This window comes from Ischnura elegans, chromosome 11, assembly GCF_921293095.1.
Source record: "Ischnura elegans chromosome 11, ioIscEleg1.1, whole genome shotgun sequence".
In the NCBI taxonomy this organism is placed as follows: domain Eukaryota; kingdom Metazoa; phylum Arthropoda; class Insecta; order Odonata; family Coenagrionidae; genus Ischnura; species Ischnura elegans.
In genome coordinates this window covers 44,285,017-44,308,120 of record NC_060256.1, presented here as the reverse complement: position 1 = coordinate 44,308,120, position 23,104 = coordinate 44,285,017, and the positions used below count along the sequence as shown (strand labels likewise).

Sequence of the window (23,104 nt, the reverse complement as noted above, 5' to 3'; positions counted from 1 at the left end):
CAGATTTCAAACAGATTATACGATATTTACCTACTTCTTATGACCACCTTTTAAGCAATTGGCCCCAGTGTGCGGCGTTCCGGTAACATGACATCACTGCTATTGAGAAAATATTGGAAATACGCCGATTGCAAGATATTCATATCGACGCGCTGCGGACATTTTTGAAAACCGATTAAAGTGTGACCCCAGTGGCATGGTAAAATTTCTCTATCGAAACTGGTCATATGACTGGACATTTTTGGGAATAGTATGTTGGAAAGAGTGGAATAGCGAGTGTCTACAGAGAGTATGAGGGTTCTGGGCGAACCCTTCGAAGGATACAACGCACCGGGGCCGGGAACCAAGCCAGTGGCTTATACGCCCGATCACCCGGGGAGGGGGAGGAGAGGAAGGAAAAAGGAAAGAGGCGCCGCCGCGATAGGAGCCCGTCGACGCCTCTGGGAAAGGATAGGAGCGGAAGGGACGGGACGAGGGAAAAACACCCCAACGCTATAGAAGCGAAGGGGGCCCTACTATTAGCGAAACCAAGCGTAAGCAATTAATGTTCTACCGATCCTAGTGGATTTTCCTATGAGGAAGAAAAATCCATCGATCGAATCGGTAGATAGCGAGTGTCTACAGTGGAGACGAAATGCTGCACTTGAAGAGCCTTACGTGACGTACTCAAGCAAGGATCGTATAACTACTACAAATTCTCCGCCACTGCCGAGATATGAACTCGGGCCCGCAAGGTGGGAAGCCAATGCTCAAGCCACCAAACCAAGCCAGGAGCGGATTCAGTATCAAATTTGTTTTTTTTTGTTTTTTTGTGTGGAGTGTATGTAAGTCCCTTATTAGACGAGGTAGCCTGGGGACGTCGCCAGCTTCAGTAACTGGCGACACACTGGCTACCAAACACTGTAGCCAATTATGTACCCAGTTCAGTAGCCACATTATTTTTTCCGTTTTTTCCGTACTCAGCGATGTATACTGACCGAGTGGCGACGTGAGACTGGCGGCCTAGTGTAATAGCCTTTGTATGCTACAACGCAGCGTTACTAGTATGGGTAGCCAATGGCGACCGGAGCGGCGACGCGACGGGGCTTGGCAGCCAGCAAAGATTATATATGTATACTATAGCCAGTCAGTCGCCAGAGTTTGGCTACGTCGCTGGCTACCCTCGTGCGCAGGGATGCCGACTTACAAAAAATATTGGGGGGCCCAAACCGGGGATCGTGCCCCGACAAATTTTATGAGCAGTGAGTTTTAAGTTTTGTAAGCATTTTAGTAGTCATATGAGCAACATTAGAACCCTGATAACTCGAATCTCGATATCTGGACACTCCGGGGAAAATCGACAAGCCTGAAACATTTTTTCCTCACACCCATAACGAATTTTTGAGGGGGGCCCCCTCAGGCCCCATGGAGTCGGCGCCAATGCTCGTGTAATAACATCCGATTGACTCATGATAAGCTGAGTAGCCAGTTTCGTCGCTGGCGACGTCGCCAAGCAACCTCGTCTAATAAGGGGCTAACACCCCCAGGTAGAGAGAGACGTTTTTACATTAGGGAGTGCTTCGCTCTAGGATAAGTACAACTCAATTTTCTATCACTTTTGGGACTTGTAGCCGTACATTTGATTTTACTTTTTTTAAACTATTTGAAAACTATAATCTTCTTCTTTCTTCCAGGATCAGGCTACTACACCTGTTCCGGCTCCAAATTACCATTTTTTTCTTGTTCTTCCAACACTTCCCTTGCCAATTGGTTGACATTCCATTGCTTGTTTCGGAATTCTTTCATTTTACATTCGCATAGCAAAAATATTTAAACCATTAAAAAAAACTATTAAACTAATGAAAATTAAAAACAAAATTGGATAAAATTATGGAGGGGGTCATGACCCCTGTGAAACCCACCATCCCCCTAAATCCGCCCCTGCGAAACTAACCGGATCCCCTCGTCCAAGTCCTATTTCTCCAATTAATTAATGCTATGTACTACCTTTCGAATGGATATTCAAACGTGTGTTGCCAGAGTTTAATGAAACTTCAAGGAAGGCCGTAACTGGTCCCATAGGATAAGTAGGCACGGAGGACAGCCACTCATCCCCCTGACTATTACCGCCACCTTCAGGCTGTTATCGCTGCGCTACCGTCTCCCCTCCCCCCCCCCCCCCTTCCCAATTCCTCAACATTCTCCTCCTTCGCACTTACCGGGCCATCGGAGAACTCAACGCCGCACTCCACCGCACTCCTCCTTCGAAAAGCAGTAGGTGATGACGCCGTGTTAGTGAAGCTCCCAAGTAAGCTTGTTCAGTTCACTGTCAGCCCGCAACGGCTGAACTGGTACCTCTGCAGCCGGACACGAACCACACGAGGTTCCCAAGTTTTTCACCATAGACATTTTTCGGCAGTAATCTCGAGTGGGTAAAGAGCTGTCGAAAAGGGGCAAGGCAGTCGCGGAAGAAGAATAAAACATCGAATCTGCTATCGAAGATATTGAGGTTCCCAAGTTAAACATTTTTTTGGCAGTAACCGCGAGAGTGATAAGAGCAATCGAAAAGGGATATGCCAGTAGCGGAAGACGAATAAAATATCGAATCTGCGTTCGAAAATCTGTGTCTGTGTGCTATAAGTTGTTCCGCCCCCTGAACTTTGTCAAGCGTGATTTCGGGAGCAAGCATGGAGCAAACTACCACGGTGCCGCAGGAAGGGAGCATTGATTTCGCGACGAAATATTTCGTGAAGCCGGAGGAGAAGCCGGTGATGGTCAGGATCCAGCAGGCGCTCTACAATCCGAAGACTGGGAGCATACTGGGGAGGACGCCTTACCTGTGGGGTAAGTCTGCCGTCGAATACAACCTGCGTAGATACGTAGTACACTGCAACCTCTCTTGAGGCCCACCCCCATGTCAATCCTGCGCAGGGCGCGGTCTGGGATATTCAAAAACGGTGCACGGTGAGCCTGACAGGCACATGACGGGAAAAATCCCTTAAGGCCTGGTTACACGACGTATTAACGAAAATTCGCCTTGTAACCACTCAACTTGTGCAAATCCATGAGCGGAGAAAAGAATCTGTTCTAATCTAGTTCCGTTTCGGTCCACGAAAATCATTCATGCAAACAGACATAGACTCGTACGTGTTAGTGTACCGTGTAACCAGGCCTTAAAACGCCGTATTGAGTTAAACCAAAATTTACCAATGATCTGCTGGATGTAGATAATAAGGGAAAATATTTTATTTAATTTCTAAGTATTTATTTATGTACAAAAGTCAAAATGTAAAAATCGTTCAGAAAAAGCGATGCTTGTGCCTGTCCGATCGAGCCTTGTGCCTGTCGTGCAGGGTTGAGGATAGCAACTGTGTCTCAATTAAAATTATACGTAGCGTCACTCGCTAGGACGACTAATTGCATGTTTTTATTTTACCATTGTCCTAACCTTGCATAGATGTGCTGCAGGAATTATGAACCATTGGAAAGCTTTTCCTTTGCGTGGATGTGCACGAATATTTGGTTATTTTGCGAATTATTTTTATGACAGCGTGGATTTGCTTGTGGGGGTCCTCTAATTGCGTGCAAGTGATCGGTCACCCACTGCCAAATACCATTGAGGTGGCTCGCATGGTATTATATCAGTATCCCATTAACCGACCGCCTGCTTAAAAACCGGCGTTTCATGCAAACGATGGCAGTTCCCAGTATTTAGCACCCTTGTTCGTAGACCACCCCTCACTAAGACAAAGGACCAGTGGCGGGTCCGGACTCCCCCCGAAATATAAGATCACAATTACTTTCCTTCATAAAATAAAATATTGAAAAAATCATGATTTTGAAAAATATTTCTTTCGATTATGTAAAGTGTTAAAATTAGTTTAAAATCTCTACTTGGTACCTTGTTTAAAAAAAAAGTTTTCCCCCCTGCCCCCTAGTTTTGAACCTCCCCTTCCCCCCCCCCCCTGAACGAAATTCCTGGCTACCCCGCGGCCAAGGACCACCACATAGATGGAATTTTCCATCTATTCATCGAATGAATTAGTTGCGAAAAGCCAACGAAGTTCTTCCTGTTTTTCGTCATTTCAAAGTCTGGCATCACGAGCCTAAGGACTGACAAACGACAAAATATGTCAGTTATGTCAAGTAAACGGTATTTGCACATACATTTGTAATTTTTCGTATCGGTTCTCGGTAAAAGCGTTTAGTGCACTTCCCTGAATATATCTATGCTGTCTTGCATTTAGTTTCCAGGGTGCTACAAGTAATTACGTGTAATGCAAAGTGAACATATCGAATTACATTAATAAATAACGGGAAAAAATCAAACAAAATCTCGAATTTCGAGGTTTCTTAGGGAAATGAACCTATATGTGTGGGATTCGCACTCCTGAGGGTTAATCTGGAGCGAGCTCTACCCTCTCCTATCTAATAGATCTAGCATCACCCTTCAAAATAGCAACAAAGGAATGAGTGTGCTGTATACATTATTCGCATGAAAGAGGCCACCGCTCCAGCTGTCATGTTTCACAATTTCTTTGCAGATAATGATCTTCAAGAACTAAAAGAATAAATATACGTATTGCAGTGGAATTTTGGGGTGAAAAATATTTGCTCGGTAATACTTACACGTATCTATCATGTGAATAAAACTGTGCCTAAGTTACCTTGTCTGCCTCAAAACTATTCATCGTCATACTGATCAGTGACGCAACAGATAATAGTCGGGGATCGGCTTGGTGTGGTGGCTGGAGTGTTGGCTACCAACCACGTGGGCTCGGGTTCAAATCCCGGCGGTGGCAGAGAATTTTCAGACACTACCGGATCCCTGCTTGAATGTTGTGTGGAGGACATTTCAAGCGCAACGCTCCGTCCGTCGGATGGGACGTTAAGCCGTGGTCCCCTTGGCGCCTTTCGCTAAGAGCACGCTAGTGTTTACGCCGGGTTTCTCTTTATCCTTCCTTCCATACCCTTCCCTAGTGGCACAAATGACCTCAGCTGTCGGTCGCCGCCTCCGAATACCATACCATAGGGTAGTAATATAGTCTGTACTCTGTAGTGAGGCTTGGAAACCGTGCAGTTCCATTTGATTCTTTGCGTTTATTTTTAAACAAAGCAAGTTCTACCTCCAATCACTCGTTCACTATGATAACTCAAATAATTTATTTTATTGCTTTCATTTTGGTGACGCTCCGTAGGGTTGCGATTTTTACATTTTGATTTGTTTTGTTTTTGTAAATAAATAAATGCGCAGAATTTTTTAAAGACATCTCTTTTTGTCTACACCCTCTATATCCTACAGATGATTGGTAAATTTTGGTCTTAACTCAATACGGCGTTTTAGGGATTTTTTCCCGCCATATGCCTTTCAGGCTCATTGCGCCTCACGCAAGGTTAACTACCAGCCGCAATACCCTTAACCCCAATGGGAAACACCAATTTCCAATCCGTGTAAAACCCTGCCATACGATTGGATTGGATACGAAAATAACCACCCATACAAAAAAATCTGTGCTGCGACTGTACTAAAGCTGCACTGTAACTGTGCTAAAGGGACTATACTGTGACTCTAATTATCTACACTTCCCAACCTACGATACAACTCCAACTTCCAACGGTAAATGATAGATAACAGGTACTTATCGTTTGAGGGGAAAAGTGGTCCTTAAATCCGGTTATGACGTCATTTTCTTTGATTTCCCTCAATTCCAATCAGTTTCATTTTGTTTTGGACAAAGAAGTGGCGGTCATACTGTAGAAAATCGCTCATCAAAGGGCGCAGCCAAAATTGGCTGAGGGCCCTTGGGACGATCCAAAAACCAACCACCATGTAAGAGGTCTGAATCGTACCCTCACTTCAAAAGGGGGTGTTTCTACCCCGAATTTTTTCTTAATGTTACCTTCTCGGGGCTTATTACAAGCTTAATTTCTGATGACAGTTTTAATAATACTGAGCCATTATATATTTCCAAAATATACCGATCGTAGTCATCCGTATTGAGGGCGATTTATGGTTATGACACATAGTTCGCATTTACGATTGTTTAAAAAATTAAGTAAACGTGATACTTTTCTATTAACTGCTGATTACATTGACGATGATCTCCCTCTCAATAAGCAATTATAATGCAATAAAATTGTTTTTTTTTTTAAATTACACCTAATCGTTTATCTTGCCGCACCCGTAATCAACGGGTTGTCTATCCTTGAACTAGACCGAAACGTGACACAATTCTCCAGCATGACCTCATTCTGTGAAAAAAGGCGATATAATGTTGAAGTTGTAGGACTTCTAACAATTTATTCACGTTATTGTGAGGAGTAATCGAGTCTTTTCGAATAAATTTCTTCAGACGACGATAACATTTTTTTTAACTCGAAATTCAGGGTTACGTAATGATACCTCAAAATCAGAGAGCTGAACGACAGAAAAAAACAGGTTCTAATCTAAATTTCTCGCGAAAAAAATTACCGTGCAGCTTAAATGAGATTTGATAAATGTGTCGATATATATATTCAGTCGATTACTTATCAAGTGCAACGTAGATGTTTCAGCATTGCTCGAATAATTTCTTATTGCCGCCCTTAGCACCGGGCGGTTTCTCTTAGGTCTGTGCATAAACATTCACAAGACTTATCTATATACTTAAAAAAAAACCTCTTCCGACCACTTGCTTACTCATTGACTCACTCATACAAATGTTTGGGGTGAACGAAACGAGATACGACAAAAAGAGAATCGAACCCTACTTAAATCGTCTCGGAACCATAGGAAAAACTGAATAGGGTGGTTTTCTATCATTTTTTATTGCCTAAATCGAAAGATTATTACTCCTGGAGTACGCATTTCACGATTTTAGATTTTTAGATGACGATATCTATTTTTTGCGATTTAACCCAGACGGCACAGAATCCTCCGTATCTAATTCGTATGCAGATAGTATCCATTGACTACCGCTCCGTCGCTTTTTGTCAATGGATACTATCTGCATACGAATTAGATACGGAGGATGCTGTGCCGTCTGGGAATGAAAAGTGAAAAATTTCAAGCACCCGAAAACGCGACGGCTAAGTATGAATGCTGGGAAAAGCCCATGTGATGTTATTCTGGTTCCCGCTGCCACCGTCTGAGGTGACCTTGGGGCGAGGATATGTGCACCCCTACGATGCAGGCTGCTAGCAGGTAGCAGAGTACCCTACTAGCAGGTAGCGCTTGGCTTAAATAAAGATAATTAATACCCTATCAAGCGAAGGAAACTTTCCGACCACTGGTCATTTTAATGCGTGATTATTAAGAGATTTTTCCCTGAGCTCTGTGCATCATGCATGCATTGGTAATCTCAGACGATGTAAAACTCCTATCTACTCGTATTGAAACTGGGTCCCTGTGACGCCACATGGAGTGGCATCGCATGGGCGCCAATCTGGCCGTTTTCAAATGCGGTTGAAATTGATCATTGCCATTCGTATGAACTGGGATTTCTAAAACCAAATAATTTGTACATTTTGAATACACTAATGGTGGGTAGCGAATCGCCATCAATGCATTTCGTTTTCTTTGATGAAGGAAACTACCCTATTATCTTTATATGACAGTTTTTCCAACTGCCGCTCTGCCACTTTTTTTTGGGGGGGCGTTTGGAAGTTAAAAAAAAAAAAAAAAAAAAAAATTTAATTACGTCATTTTTCGAATCGGGACCACGTGATACGTCGAAAAACCAATTTTAGACCGATGGGAGCACTTGTTAATTTTGGCAAAATCTTTCAATTTCTCGTATCTGTGAATTACTATTATCTCAACAACAACAGAGGGAGATGCGGTGTCGCTTCATAGTGAGTGACCAAAAAAAGGCCACAGACTTTTTCTGAAGGGCTCTGGGGGGCGCAGACTCCCCTGTCCAACCCCCCCTCCTAAGAGCAAAAGTATCTAGCTTATGAATAATTTCACTAACCAAATGCTACTCCCTTGCAAGGCCATTAGCCAGAATTTTGGGGGAGATTAACATTGCAGAGCGGGTACACCTCAGATTGTCTCTTCCAAACATTTGGGGGGGTTTGGACCCCTTTTCTCCAGCTCGCCATGACCTCACACTTAAATAATATCAAGGGACGATTTATTGAAAATAGATCAGCAAACAATACGCTATGAAGCAGTGCGTACATTAAGTAACTTTGGGACCTCCACATGATTTTCGCTGTATAGAACGCCAAATAATATAATAATTTGTTCATCTTAATGTTCGATGGATGGATGAATGATTTTGAGACCTTGAAATAGTTTGTATTGCCTCGCACAGGATATAAGATCGCATCAAATAAATTAAAAGATAAAATGAAAATTATATTAGTAAGCATACCTCGAGATCAAGTATTGTACACACATCTTAGTGTCCATAAAGTCAATTGATACCTAGAACAGAAGAGCCTGGATTTATAAAATTATTGCAGATATTGCAATACTATTTATATTGGAGAAATTGGAAGGCCTTAAAAAAAAGAGCAGAAGAAAACACTGAAGTTTTCAACCAACCCGATATACCACATTTCGCTTAACATATGTCGTAGTCAAGAAGATAAGTAGCACTAAATTTGTTCCCTCAGTTTTATAAAATTATGAAAATAATATTACAGAGGATTAAAAAATTAATGTAAAATTGACATTTTTATTCTTACTAAAAAAAGAAGAAAATCAAAACACTCAGTTTTTCCAAAAGCATTATAAAATGCACTGTGCAGTCAAAAAATAAGATTTTCATCTGTATGCAGGGCCGGATTTGCCCCAAGTTACGCAATAGGCACCTCTCTATTGAGTGCCCCTCCTCACTTGAGCTCCCTTTCCCTCCCCGATTTTTATTATAAGGCATAGCCACTCCCATGAGGTAAGGTTCGGAAAAAAGGAATACATAAACAGAGATATGGCTGACAGCATACGTTTATGCTTGAATTTTTACGCAGGGAAAATAAAGACAATTCAATTAAAGAAAAACAGCTTGGAGTAAAACTACCTGAAACAGTTTAACTTTTATGCAACAAAAACACTTTATGAATACCCTTTCCAAAAATAATGTGTAGCCTAAATTCATACAACAAAAAAGAAGAGTAACTTCAAAAACAAAACTATTACGTACTGCTATAACTGAATGAACTGCCGACCTTAAAGGTGCCCCTTGGACAGCGACGCCCCTAGGCACGTGCCTATTTCGCCTTACAGTAAATTCGGCCCTATCAGCATACGAATAATGAGTGCGTGTCAATCCTTACGTATCAGGCTCTTCTATACTCATTTCTAATAAACCCAGTAAGAGGTTTCATTTATAGAAAAAATCGTGTATTTAAAAAAATCTCTTTCTCTCCAATTATTTACTTATTAGTATTATTTGTGCTGTTTTTGGAATAAACATGTTTTTTTAAACCTTTTTTGTTTAATTTATGCTTGCAAGTACTGGCACTGGCTGTGTATTTAAATCTATATATTTTTCTGATTTTTTTTTGCTCCAATCGAAAAATTACATTAAATAACTGTTCCGTTGGTGCAGCTCATTCTAGTAAAATATGTATTTTTTATTTTGAAAATTTAAAATTCCAACAATTTAATAATCTACATGAAAAATCTTGAAACTCATCACATTATTTAAAAAGTTACTTTCCGGCATTATTATTTTTCGTTTGCAGTAAAAATGGAAAATTAAATAAATATCATGATTTTTGGCATGAGTCAATTGATGAATGATAAAAAACTAACTACAGCTAATAAATAATAATATTGAATATTTCCCAAGGTATGACCAACTTTTTGGCCAAATAGTAATTGAATTAAATCTCATGATGGCTGATCTCATTCTGTTATGGTATTTTTGTTGTCAAAGGTATTTCATACTCTCCAATGAAGAGTATCAATAAAATGTTAATATATAAGCATCATTATTTTATTTTCAGGGAGAGTCTTACTGTTTTACTTGATATTTTATTCCTGCCTGGCTGGTTTATTTTCTGCAATGATGAAAGGACTCCTGCATACTATAGATGAAACTCAACCCAAGTACATATTGGAAGAGTCATTAATAGGAGTAAGTCCAGGTAAGAATGCCTTCAAATAGACAACAGTCAATAAAATGTAATTTTTAAGAGAAAATTCTAAATAAAAAAATCACCTACGTTTTTTTTTCTCATTAACAAACTTCCATCTTATCATCCTCAAGCAAAATGTTATCAGCAGTATACCAGGGGCTTGATATAAAAAGCTTAATCTTCACTGTGAATCCATTTTATGCTACATCTTGCGGGTACTATTGATCCTAATCTTTGTAACTAGTGCATCTAATTGTGGTATGTGGAAGCTTCTCTCATTCTCTTCCTATTAATTTTTTTTAATGGAAAGTACACATAAAAGCAGTGCTGTAGTTGGGCCGGTACGGCATACCCCTAAAATCCAAACTAGTTATAAGCGTACCGGTTAAACTATCTTTTTAAATCTGTAAAAAATAGACCTACTGCAAATTTTCCAATGGATTTTAGAAAGGAAAATTGGAAATGATTATTTACTTGTTCGAAGTTATCTCGTGGAACAACTTGGAATTAAGATAAGAGTTGGAGTTTGACATTTCAATTGCAGCCGGATATATAATACATGTTCAGCTGTTGGCAATTTTTGATGAGTACTGCCTAATTTTTTTCTCAACTACAGCACTGTATATAAGTACACCTTTGCAGCTACTCTTCCAATGAATAAAAACATGGCGAAACAGTTAAATACATATATCTTTTTACAGGGTTTCACTTGAGGGAAGTAAGGGATCCAAACCCCCAAAATAAGAACTAAAAACACCCTCACTATACCTTGGTAAAAGAATGAAAAATAATCTCAATGTTTCATTTATAAGATTAGAAAAAATCGGGAGTTATTTTGAATTCTATTTGTCCTTTTTCTCCCCACATTTAAATTTACTTCAATTTTCTTTTAAAGCTGCTGGCAGTTCACTCTTAGAACATGGCCTATAATTCTTGCTGTCCTATTCATCGAAACTGATAATCAGGATGTCTTGTATTCTTCCAATCCTATCCACAGCACCTCCTTTCCAGAATTGAAAAGGCATCTTTTTCTCTACAAGTTTTATCAGAGCCAAACCCGTAAAATGTGTGAAAATGTTTCTTTCTTCCTTCTCACTAAGTTTAAATTTTCCAAACTGTAGAGAAGAATGATGCTCAATAGGTTAGTTTCCATCATTAAAGAAAATGAAAGGCATTGATTTCGATTTGTTAACCCACCATTAGTGTATCCATAATATACTAATTATTTGGTTTTAGAAATCTGAGTTTAGACGAATGTCAATGGTAAATTTTAACCTCATTTGAAAAAGGCATGATTGGCGGCCATGCGATGGCACTCCACGTGACATAGGGTGGTTTCCAGTTTTTTTTAATTGCTTAAATCGAAAGATTATTACTCCACAAGTGCAAATTTCACACTGTTAGATTTTTAAATGACGATATCTATTTTTTGCGATTAAATGAAATATAATTTTTAGCGTGCAAAAACACGATGGCTAAGCATGAATGCTGGGAAAAGCCTTGTGACGTCACTCTGGTTCCAGCTGCTGCTGTGTGATGCCACCTTGTTACAAGACTATGAGTGCTGCTACGACACAGGCTGCTAACAGATAGCAGAGTACCCTAATAACAGGTAGCGCTTGGCTTAAATAAGGATTATTAATACCCTATCAAATGAAGAAAACTTTCCAACCTTAGGCAATTTTAATAGGTGATTATTATGAGATGTTTCCCTGAGCCCTGTGCCTCATTCATGCATTGGTAATCTCAGACGACGTAAAACTCCTATCTACTCGTATAGAATCTAGGTCCCTGTGACGTCACGTGGAGTGGCATCGCATGGGTGCCAATCTGGCCTTTTTCAAATGAGGTTAAAATTGACCATTAACATTCGTCTAAACTGGTATTTCTAAAACCAAATAATTTGCACATTACGAATGCGCTAATGGTGGGTAACAAATCGCAATCAATGCCTTTTGTTGTATTTGATGAAGGAAACTAGCCAATTGAATGAATAAATTACAGGGTTGGTCAAGAATTATCTGAACTAAATTCTTTTATCATCTTATTGTTGCCCTGATGGTTCGAATAAAGACTGAAACATTGGCTTTAAGGAAAGATATGTATTTACTTACAAATATTAATCAACCTCACAGAATAAAGCTGTTAGTGTATAAAGTGTTCAAGTCTTAAAATATCACTTACATATCTCTTCTTTTGTAATGAAAGTCCTCAAATAAATTTGCATGTAAAGTGAGTCATTAATTCATATCAGTGCCAATAAATATAACAGAGCCTGGCCCAAACATTGCCACCTCAACAGCTAAGTACATTTTTAAATTGATATGAATGTGCAACTGTAACATTCAAGCTAGTTTTATGCATTCATTTTATTTCAATGTTAGAGTAAATTCATATTGTTATGAGATATATCCACTGTGAACTAACATCCATTCCATTTCAGGTTTAGGGTATCGTCCAATGTCCATTAAGTACAAACTTGATAGCTCTCTCATTCGCTATGTTGCACAAAGCAGAAACAATACCGTGAACTGGGTTGACGAAATCGAAGAATTCCTGGATGGTATGTTACCTATTTCCTACATGAAATGGACATTTTCTGCTCATCCCTGCAGTTTAATTTTTATAGCTGAAGATCTCTGATAATAACATTTCACTGAGATCGCTCCTTACAATGGAAACGTAAATAAAATTAATGCTATTCTAGTGAAACATGTACGTATGATGATTAAAATGACTTAGCCACTGTATCCAAATAGGATAAGTTTTTGGCTTGTGCTTCGAAGGAGCCAGCAGACTTATCGAGGGGGTGGAGCAATGAAAAAATAAATAGACCTCAAGTTTATCTGTATGATTAATGTTCAAATCCAAAGTACAATCCTGAAAACTTGCAGCTTATTGAGACAATTAGCTCCATGCATAATATATAATAATTGCAGGCATTTGTACTGAATTTTTCAATTCACTGATTTTTATATAATCATTGTTACAGAATACAAGCATCCAGAGAAACTGCCTGGGAATGGAAAAAATCTGCAGACGTGTTCCCATGACAACCCACCAAAGGCTGGAAATGTTTGCTCTTTTGAATTGATAGGGTTTGAACAATGCACTGGCGAGAGTGGGTATGGATACAATGCTTCAAACCCTTGTTTTTTCATCAAATTGAATAAGGTTTGTTTCGAACAATTCCTTCATTAGGTACCTACATACTATGTTTCAATACGTATATTCACAGAGGCAAACATGGGGGAAGTGGTTGAGGGGTATTAGTTCCACAGAATTTTTTTCACCGTCCAGCACAGGGGCAGATCCCAGATTTATTTCTGGGGTCGGGGGGCACAAGGGCCTGACAGGTGTTTATCACATTTGAGATTTTTAAAAAATACAACAATTACTGTTGAAAATATTCTGTTTATTTTGATATGAAAGTCATCAATATTAAATTAAATGTTTGAGGTTCTGTAACACACAGAATAAAATGAACATAGTATAACCGTATCAAAAATCTTGTCTATTTTTTAACCGTTTGGGGGGGGGGGGGGGGGCCACGACCCCCCCTAAATCCGCCTATGGTCCAGCAACTATCTTTTAATAACTTGCTAATTAATTCAGAGACAGTAATGGGGTCACTGACTTGGACCAGAAATCGCTATTTAATGAAAGAATGCAATAGATGAAAGGGGAGGATAAGTTGTGATGAGGAAAAAATAGGTATCTCATTTAGCCATTCTCTTATGATCTTTATGTAAAAAATGAGACCACTGGCAGTGGCGCAGCGAGGGGGGGGTTTGAGGGGTAAACCCCCCCCCCCCAGAGCTGATAGAAATTTTTAAGTTAAATATATTTTACTTAGTTGGATTAATATTGCTTATAGAATAGTTTAAGGATTAATAAAATATCCCTCAGAAGGCCGTAAAAATCACCATTTTTAACCATTTATCTTAATTTTTTGCCGGCGGAGGCCCTCCGCCGTGGGTATGCAATAACCCAAGCCCCCCAGTATTAGTTGCGCCTGAAACCCCCCATAGCCTTAATTCCTAGCTGCGACCCTGACCACTGGCGCCAATTTTTCATCCTATGTTGACATAATTAGACTTCCAGCTTATTAACTCATACACAGAGATGTTTATTGAAGGAAAAATTGGGGACAAACCAATGCTTAAGCCCATGTTCGTAGTCAACCCTACATATCCGTCCCTACATAGCAATAGCCCCCTACATGCATTTCTCAGTTGACCCTATATTAGTGGTGGGGGTGATTCTGTCATCAAGTTCTCTGAGATGACTTAAATGATGGCTCAGTGCCAATATTCCACTCGGGTTGCGTAGTGGGACCTAACTATAAAACTAAGAAAAGACATCTGATAATTTTCGGGCGTATTGTTAGGGCAACGGCTCAAAGTAAATAAACAATCAGTGTCGTCCGCCAGGTCGTATCAGTACATTAATTATTGCTACAAACACTCTCATATTGAGCCAAAAGTAGAACCTTATTGTTTTTAAATTACTTCAAAAGCAGCAGTCTCCACAAGATAGTGATAAGTACGGGGCAAATGTGATCATTGATATGGGAACTTATGTTGCATCATCAAGGTTCATCATTCGCTTTTATCTTCTGTAGTTAAGTTTATTATGAGGGAAATAGGGGCATGAAAATACATTTTATATGATTACATGTAAAGGAATGATTGGCTTCTCAAAAGCACACCAAGTGCCAAACGTGAAAAATATTAAAATATATTCGAATAAACAAGGTGCATGTATACCGCTATATTGTACGTATTATACTTCAGCCAATTTAATTATATATTTCACCTGATGGGTATAATGTGGCAGTATTCTGCTATGTTTCTGTACATTTTAAAATGGTCCCTGTGAGCTCGTCTCCCTTAATATGCATTTCAAGGTAGATTCTTTAATCAAAGTGATCAGCAGACGAAATTTGGCCACCATGTTTTTGTAGGGTGTAGGGCTGGTTCAGGTACCCTACATCAAGTAGGGCCTGTTTAGTTCCAAAAACGGCCGTATGTAGGGCTTGATGTGGTGTATGTAGGGCAATATCAGTTTATGTAGGGGCTGATGACGTATCCAAGGTCAGTTGGCCCTACTGGGTCGACTAAGAATACAGCCCTTAGAGTTGCTAATAGTTGTCACCTCAGGGGTGAATGAAAGGGAGGTAGAAGTCACTATAATATAGTTTTAGCAAAGTTTTTCTTTCCACAGTGGAACTGAGCTGCCTTAGTAAGTAACATGTAGAACCAAGTTTGCTGCTGATGTATGTAATATGCTCATTCCAGGACATTATGTAATCCAGAGATATTCCTAAGAATTTACAATTATCCACCTGCTCAATAGGTTTCCTATTCAGACTTACACTAATGTTCTCAGATGGTGGGCCACTAGTTTTAAAGTGCATTAATTTGCTTTTGTTAGGGTTAATAATTAAAAAGTTATCCTATGACCATCTACTGATCTTATGATGGAAACTGACTGAGCTTGGTCACTCAATGATTGTTCAGTATTGGTAATTCGGGAACAAAGCTTTTTATGCTCATGCGTTCCCAAATAATATAAGAACTGTAGTGCATGGTAGACCATGTTCAAGCATATAATAGTTTTACTTAAATTTTTACACTCATTACGCACAAAGTCAATGATAACATCACTAGTTCCTAGATATTGCATTGGTGTCATTACTTTTACAATTTCTTTCAGATTTATGGATGGGTTCCAGAGTATTATAGTCCATCAGAGCTTCCTGAAAAGATGCCAGATAGTTTGAAAGAAGTCATCAAATCTTCAGTCGAAAGTGATCCGAGTTCGGTAAGTTGCCGTTTATCATTCATGAGTGTTTCAGTATAACAAATTTATTGATCACCATCATCAAAGATAATCTACTGGTTAGGTTAGGCTTGCATGGACATAGAATAAGGATTTTGCCAGCCTTTTCACCTTTCTGCATTGAATCTCTCATTTTAGATCAACATTGGGTGCATAACTGTTCATTCTTTCCATAAACTTTGTTCTTTTCCTCCTCATTCATAGCTTACCCAAAATTCTTACCTCTTGCACCATTTTCAACACCTCCCTCCCCTTGGTACATATTCCGTCCACACAATCTGCCTCACAGTTGTACTGGGTCAAGGACATTAAGGAAATCAAGAAAGTTAGGGAATCTTATCATGGGCAACAAGTAAAATTTGTCTGGATGCACAAATCAAAAGAATAGGGTGGTTTCCTATTATTTTTTTATTGCCTAAATCGAAAGATTATTATTCCTGGAGTGCGCACTTCACGCTCTTAGATTTTCGAATGACGATATCTACTTTTCGTGATTAAATGAAAAGTGAAAAATTTCAAGCGCGCGAAAACACGACAGCTAAGTAGGAATGATGGGAAAAGTCCGTGTGACGTATTTCTGGTTCCAGCGGCAGGTGTGTGAGGTGACCTTGAGGCGAGGCTCGAACGCTGATACGACGCAGGCTGCTAGCAGATAGCTGAGTACCCTGCTAGCAGGTAGCGCTTGGCTTAAATAAGGATTATTATTCCCCTATCAAACATAGGAAACTTTCCGAACTTAAGTATTTTTAATCTGTGATTATTAAGAGATGTTTCCCTGAGCTCTGTGCCTCTTGCATGCATTAGTAATCTCGGACACTGTAATGGTGGGTAAGGAATCGCAATCAATGCATTTCGTTTTCTTCGATGAAGGAAACTACCCTATTGCTGCACTGTCAGCAGGGAGATTTTTCAGAGACTACCCAATCCCTTCTTGGGTGCATTGCAAATGGCACTTCTGTCCGTCAGAAACAAGGAGATTGTAAACATGCTGGAAGGGGCACCACTGGTTCCAAACGTTGAGCAAAGGGTGGTAGGAATGGGGGTGCTTGGGTAGAATAGCCACGCCCACTTTGACCAAAACATTGATAATCCCATAGGAGTCAATACTAACTATTTGGTGAAATATTCGGTCATGATAGTGGTAACGTTAAAATAAACTATTGCAAACAAACACAGTAAACTTTTTTCTATTATTATGGGAAGGCTTCATGAAAACATGCCTCGAATATCTTTTCCCACAGATAAATTATTGTCAATCACGACAGTTCCACTGTGCAACTAGCTTAGCCGAAAATAACATTTTACAAGTGTAAAATAACCATTCCTCTTCACTTCTACAGGTAATTAATAAGATTAAGGCCAATGGAAATCTTATGATAGCGGACCGGTCGCAATAATAATACGAAAGTATGTTCACAATGATATATTATCACCATGATTTGACTATATGGACAGTTTAATATACTCAGTAGTATGACAAATGATCGGAAAACTCCAATGACAATCAAGAAGTAATCGTCACATTTTCATTTTATAAATCAGGGGCGATATAAGGAATAGAATACTTGATTATAGTATACGTACACTGTTTGAGACTAAGTCCGAAAATTGTCAAACCAAGATGGTGGAATTCTGACCACGCTTAAAACTCGAATACAGCGCCTCTGATACAACCTCCTTGGTCAGAAAGGACTTTAACACTAGAACTACCGATGGAGTCATTTTGACTCCTTGCGATAAACGTGATCGCCTGATATACTTTCGAATTTTGCATATCAAACAAAAATGATTACCTTAAGTAATGTATCAATAAAAGCCAAAATAATAAGCAAAAACATAGAATGATAAGGCAGGAGTCAGTATGACTCCATTCCGTAGTTCTAGGAGGGATATCAAGTCCGGTATTTCTAGTGTTAAGCCGGGGTTCCCTCAGCACCTCCATAAACCTTTCACTTCAATTTATTTTCTTAATATCGTGCTCCTACGCTATATTTATTTTACGCTATAGTTTTTAATTAACGTAAAACAGTGCAATAAAAAGTGATTATTATTTCATATAGTAAAGTATCTACATAGTTACATACATCAGGCACACAGTTATCGCTGCTTGTATAAAATCATTTTATTACTTCCAATGCATCATATGCAATGAAATATGAGTTCTTTGTGTATATTGTGGATGCTTTAACATTGTTGCACTTTCAAAATATTTATATTATTCCCCAAAATAGTGCTAAAATCTGATGACGAACTACACTTGTAATCAGTGGCGTAGCCAGGAATTTTGTTCGGGGGATCCTAGACATGGGGGGAAATTTTTGAAAAACAGGGTACTAAGTAGAGGGTTTTAAACTAATTCTAATACCTTTCATAATAGAAAATACTTAATTTGTTAATAGAAATCTTTTGAAAATTCATGATTTTTAAATATGTACTTGGTTTTCCTTTTTGATGCAAAGTAAGTGTGTGTATATATTCCGGGGGGGGAGGCTCCGGACCCCCCCTTCCCTATGCCTTGTATGTCATTGTACGATTTGTCATTGGAAGATCATGATGACATAGACTTGTCATTTCAGAGCAAGGGGTTAATGACTCTACTTCTGATTAAGTAATCATGTGTTTTTTCTTTAATGCAGATAAATACTGTGTGGTTGTCTTGTGATGGTGAAGGGCCAGCTGATAAGGACCATATTGGACCTGTATCTTACTACCCAAAGCAAGGCTTCCCAGGTTATTACTATCCTTACAAGAATACACCAGGCTACTTGAGTCCGCTGGTTGCTGTGCAATTTAAAAATCCTAAGAGTGAGTAAAATCAAATGCTTACTGTGAGTAATATTTACTTTTCCAAATTGATCAGCATTATTTTTCAGGATTTACGTTCATTGTAAAATCGAATGCAGGACAACAGGTCCTTTCTTCCACAAATTGATTACTTGATGCCTAACTTACTCAAACTAGATTTTGCATAATATGCCAACAACTCCCATCCTTACAGCTAATACGAAACCAATCAGAGTGTATTTTTATCAAAAGTGATTAGAGCATTTGTACTGAACCATATTCCATCATAAGTCTTTGCTAACTAGCGATTAAATTTCAAAATAGTATGATTTAGCCAAATTTTGCACGATTTGTTTAAAGTAAAACAAAATCAGGGATACATTGCAGGAAATGTGGCAGTTTTTAGACCTCGGTAGGTATCTAAGTAAAGGCTGAGGTTACCAAGTAAAAACATATTTCTGTTTTTAGAAATAATTTTTACGTAAACATGCTAAGTCTCAAGTGTTTCCATTAACTAGAGATAACTTGGGTCTAGTGTATTACAACCAGTAATGGCACAGTTTGGCACAATATATATACATATTTTGTTAAGTTTGAGCATTTCATATGGTTAAAACCAGCATATTCAGACCTATATCCATATTTAATAGGAGACCCAGACGGCACAGAACCCTCCGTATCTAATTCGTATGTACATAGTACCCATTGACTAAGGGGATACTATGCCGCTCCGTCGCTTTTCGTCAATGGATAATTTCCGTTCGCGGCCTGTCGACGAATCGCGTACCCAGCATGTGAATGTCCGCTACTAAGCACGTACGATTGGATACGAAGCGCGCAGGAACACGGCACTCAGGCTAATCTCAATCGATTAGGTCGAAATTAGATATATCGTAACTCGCACGATCGAAAAATGTATCGAACGCAACACAATCGATAGCTACCGACCGTAGCGAGAACCTTGATACGAATCATTATGAATTGTAAGTTCTCAATAGGTAAATAACACCATATCATGAATTCTAATTACCGTGAAAGACTCACGACCGACAAAGTTTTTGTCGGTTGTGAGTTTTTCATGGTAATTAGAATTCATGATATAGTATTATTTACCCATTGAGAACTTACAAAACTTACTCGGCCACTTAAATAACTCTGCGAAAAATGAGATTCTCATGGCTAATTCACGCACCCCCAGCATCCAGCATTGTTAAGTGGCTCGTACTTACTTGGAAACCTTGAGATGTTAATGAGAGTAAATTCTTATTAATTTTGACACTAAATAAGACATCACATAGCCCACGAGCATTAAAAAGCTTACCCTAAAGCCTGACGAAATAAAAATTTTAAATAAAAATTGCCGATGAAACAGGATTGCTGACACATCTGCTATTAGTATGATCGAATTCATCAAAATGCAAGCAAAAATTAACGTATAGTTCAGTCTCAGCTACTAAAACTTACCCATATCAGGCGCTTAAATATTTGAAAAATTATTTGGGATGAGTAAAAGTCTCTAGGTCACTGCAGTAAATGTATCAATCCTATTAAAAATATGAAAGTCCTGCCAAATCACCAGCATAAACACTTGTAAAATAAAACATGGCATCTCTTAGATCACACCTCCGATTTTATACTTACTTTGCATGAAGTCACCACCGCAAGAAATTTTAAAGAGGCAGGAAAGAAAAAACCCACAGAAATACAATACATATATTATGTATTTTCTATTGTCAACCACAATAATATTTCCAATTTTCTCTTCTATCCCACATCTAATTTAGCGAAACAATTACTCTTATTCTCTTTCGAATAGAAAATTATTTAAAAGAGGACTGGTCGATACATACAAACTATCGTCAATACTTTCTCCGATGAACGTCCACTATCACTGCACCAACTTGCACAAATCAAATCCACATATATGTCACTTCTGCCACAATGTCTGTCTTCTTGGCGACAGGTAACAGTGAAGCAATGGTACCTTCCTCCAATCTGGGCACCTTCAATTCAGCAAGAATTTTCTCCTCGTCTTCTCGTCCAAGGCCACAGATTATTTTCTGATATCACAAGGTGCGATGTGAAGCTCACACACCTAAAATTAATAAATAATAAAATACCATGTAACTTATTAGGTCAAATCATTTCCAATTTTTGGTATTTCTGCATGAGAAATCAAATTACTAGGCTCGTAAATATAGTAAATATTTTTATGCCTGATATTTTTATTGTTTTAAACTATAGCATAAGATAATTTGAAATGATGAAAGCCGACGTGTAATACGCCATAGGGCAAGCTAAGAAGCAATACTCGATCCTATAAACTTGGCAGCTTATTCCTAGTTTCTCCTTTAACCACACGTTTACCGAATACAAAAAAGACAACTAAAATGCAAGAATTTTCAAAAGAATTGCTGCTACAATATTTTGAATCACCATTTTTAGTACTGAATAGTACTATAGTACTTCAGTACTGAATAGTTCGGGATGTTGATGCATCAACATCCCGAAGCCACTTCTAACTTAAAATTACATCCAAATAATTACAGCGAGAAAGAGTACATACCTCACAGTTTTTCGTAGGGGTGAAATGTTTTCTTATCGCCCAAATGCACTTCTTCTTCAACTCAGGATCTTTTGGAAAGCTAAAAACTTGAGCCATGTCCCGGAGTTTCCATTACATCCCGACATTACACACACGGAAGGCATTTTTAACAAAAATATCTCACAAACACGTTTCTGAAGCCCAGAGAATGAAATTAAAGAATAAGGGAAACTTCACCATTACCAGACACTCTATTTTTCACAAACTTAACCACAAAAATCCCTGAAATGTGGTGAGACGTGACATAAACCATGCCATCTCCAACGGCTTTTGAAGGCATGTGATCTTTCTAGGAGGATATGGCACGATGGCACCACCCGCGAAAGAAAATAGTCCCAGACCGAATACAGTTTTATCGATGAGATACAATTTTATCGATGCATATGAATTTGCCAGTCCTCTTGCATCTTTTTTCGTCATTAAAGGAAATAAAGAAACAAAACCTTCTAAGTAACTTCCTAAGCGCGATTTTTGTATCTTGATTGTCCACCCTCGTATTTAGGTATGAAAACTTCCTGTGCCGTCTGGGGATATATTCCAAAAATAAAAGTAACAATAGTGGAAATAATCATAGAATCTGCTTTGAGGTTCAGCATGTACAAATACCTTAAATGGTCAAAACACAATAGTGCTATTGAAGATCCTAATTCTAATGCAGGATAAGTCAAATTATTTTTCCTTCATAGAGTTCTCAGGACAGCTTAACTGCTCAGTTGATTGGAAATGTTTACGTACATGCTTGACATGAACCTATTAAATTAGATGAATTCTTACAAGGTTCTCCACTAGTTTGGGTCATCTTCTGCCAACCTTTGGCTAACCATTGGCTAACTCCGCCATTGTTCTGGCAACGTCATCAACGGAAGACCTGACCACGTGGGAAACCTGATAAGAATTAGTCTTCTTTGTTCAATGTTTAAGGACTACATGAATCTTAATTTTTTTATTACAGCCATGTCAGTAAATCAGCCATTCTTGAACATATTTTTCGGATCACTTTTATCTTAATTTTACAGTAGCGACTTAAAAAAATCGTACGAAAAATTCATTGGAATTTAATTGAAAATATTTTTCTATGAATACCAGTTATTTTTAGCTAACTACACTGTTTTACTTTCAGAAAACGTGATCATAAATGTGGAGTGCCGTGCTTGGGCAAAGAATATAGTTTTCCAGCGTAAAAATCAATTGGGATCATGCCACTTCGAGCTGATGATAGATGAACCTGTTGTATTCCGCCATTAACCCTGAAATGCAACACCAAAGAGTATGGTCCATCACGCAAAAACTCATTTCATCCATCATATCACATTCTGTACCTTGTAATGTTTTTAATTGAAGTGACAGTGAAAATATTTATTTTAAACTTTTAAAGTGCAAACTCATTGTAATTCAGTTCTTCATTCAGTGCTTAGGATTGCTTCATAATTTTGAACTGAATATTGGATGGTAATGTTTAATTTATTGATGTATCAATCATGCTTACCTTTTATCTTTGGAGAGCAGTATATGTGGTTAATACCTGCATGTGTATGTATATTTTTAGGCAATATTTCTCATTTCCTATTTGTATTAAAAATATAACTTTGATCACCAAATAGGAGTCCTTTGTTGTATTTTATTTGTGAGCAAGTTATATGGAGTGATTTCTTGAAAAGTGTCTCTTATTATTATGAAGGAAAATGATTTTCCATTGCTTCCATTAGCATTCTTTCTTTTACCAAATATTAATTCAGAATTAAACATGCAGTAGTTCTGCAACTAATTTTCAAAAACCTTTTACCAAACTGTGTTCAGTAGCAATAAAGATTTCATTTGAATTCA

The 23,104-nt window shown here is 38.4% G+C and overlaps 1 protein-coding gene across 1 annotated transcript; it reads left to right on the top strand.

Annotated features, from left to right (window-relative positions):
• The first annotated feature begins 2,203 nt into the window (after positions 1 to 2,203).
• LOC124167700 (sodium/potassium-transporting ATPase subunit beta-2-like) lies at positions 2,204 to 23,104 on the top strand. The gene is made up of 7 exons (XM_046545692.1): positions 2,204 to 2,823; positions 9,916 to 10,056; positions 12,491 to 12,610; positions 13,040 to 13,221; positions 15,766 to 15,873; positions 18,528 to 18,696; positions 22,401 to 23,104. The coding sequence occupies exons 1-7, from the start codon at positions 2,667 to 2,669 to the stop codon at positions 22,523 to 22,525; spliced, it is 1,002 nt and encodes a 333-aa protein (XP_046401648.1). The 5' UTR covers positions 2,204 to 2,666; the 3' UTR covers positions 22,526 to 23,104.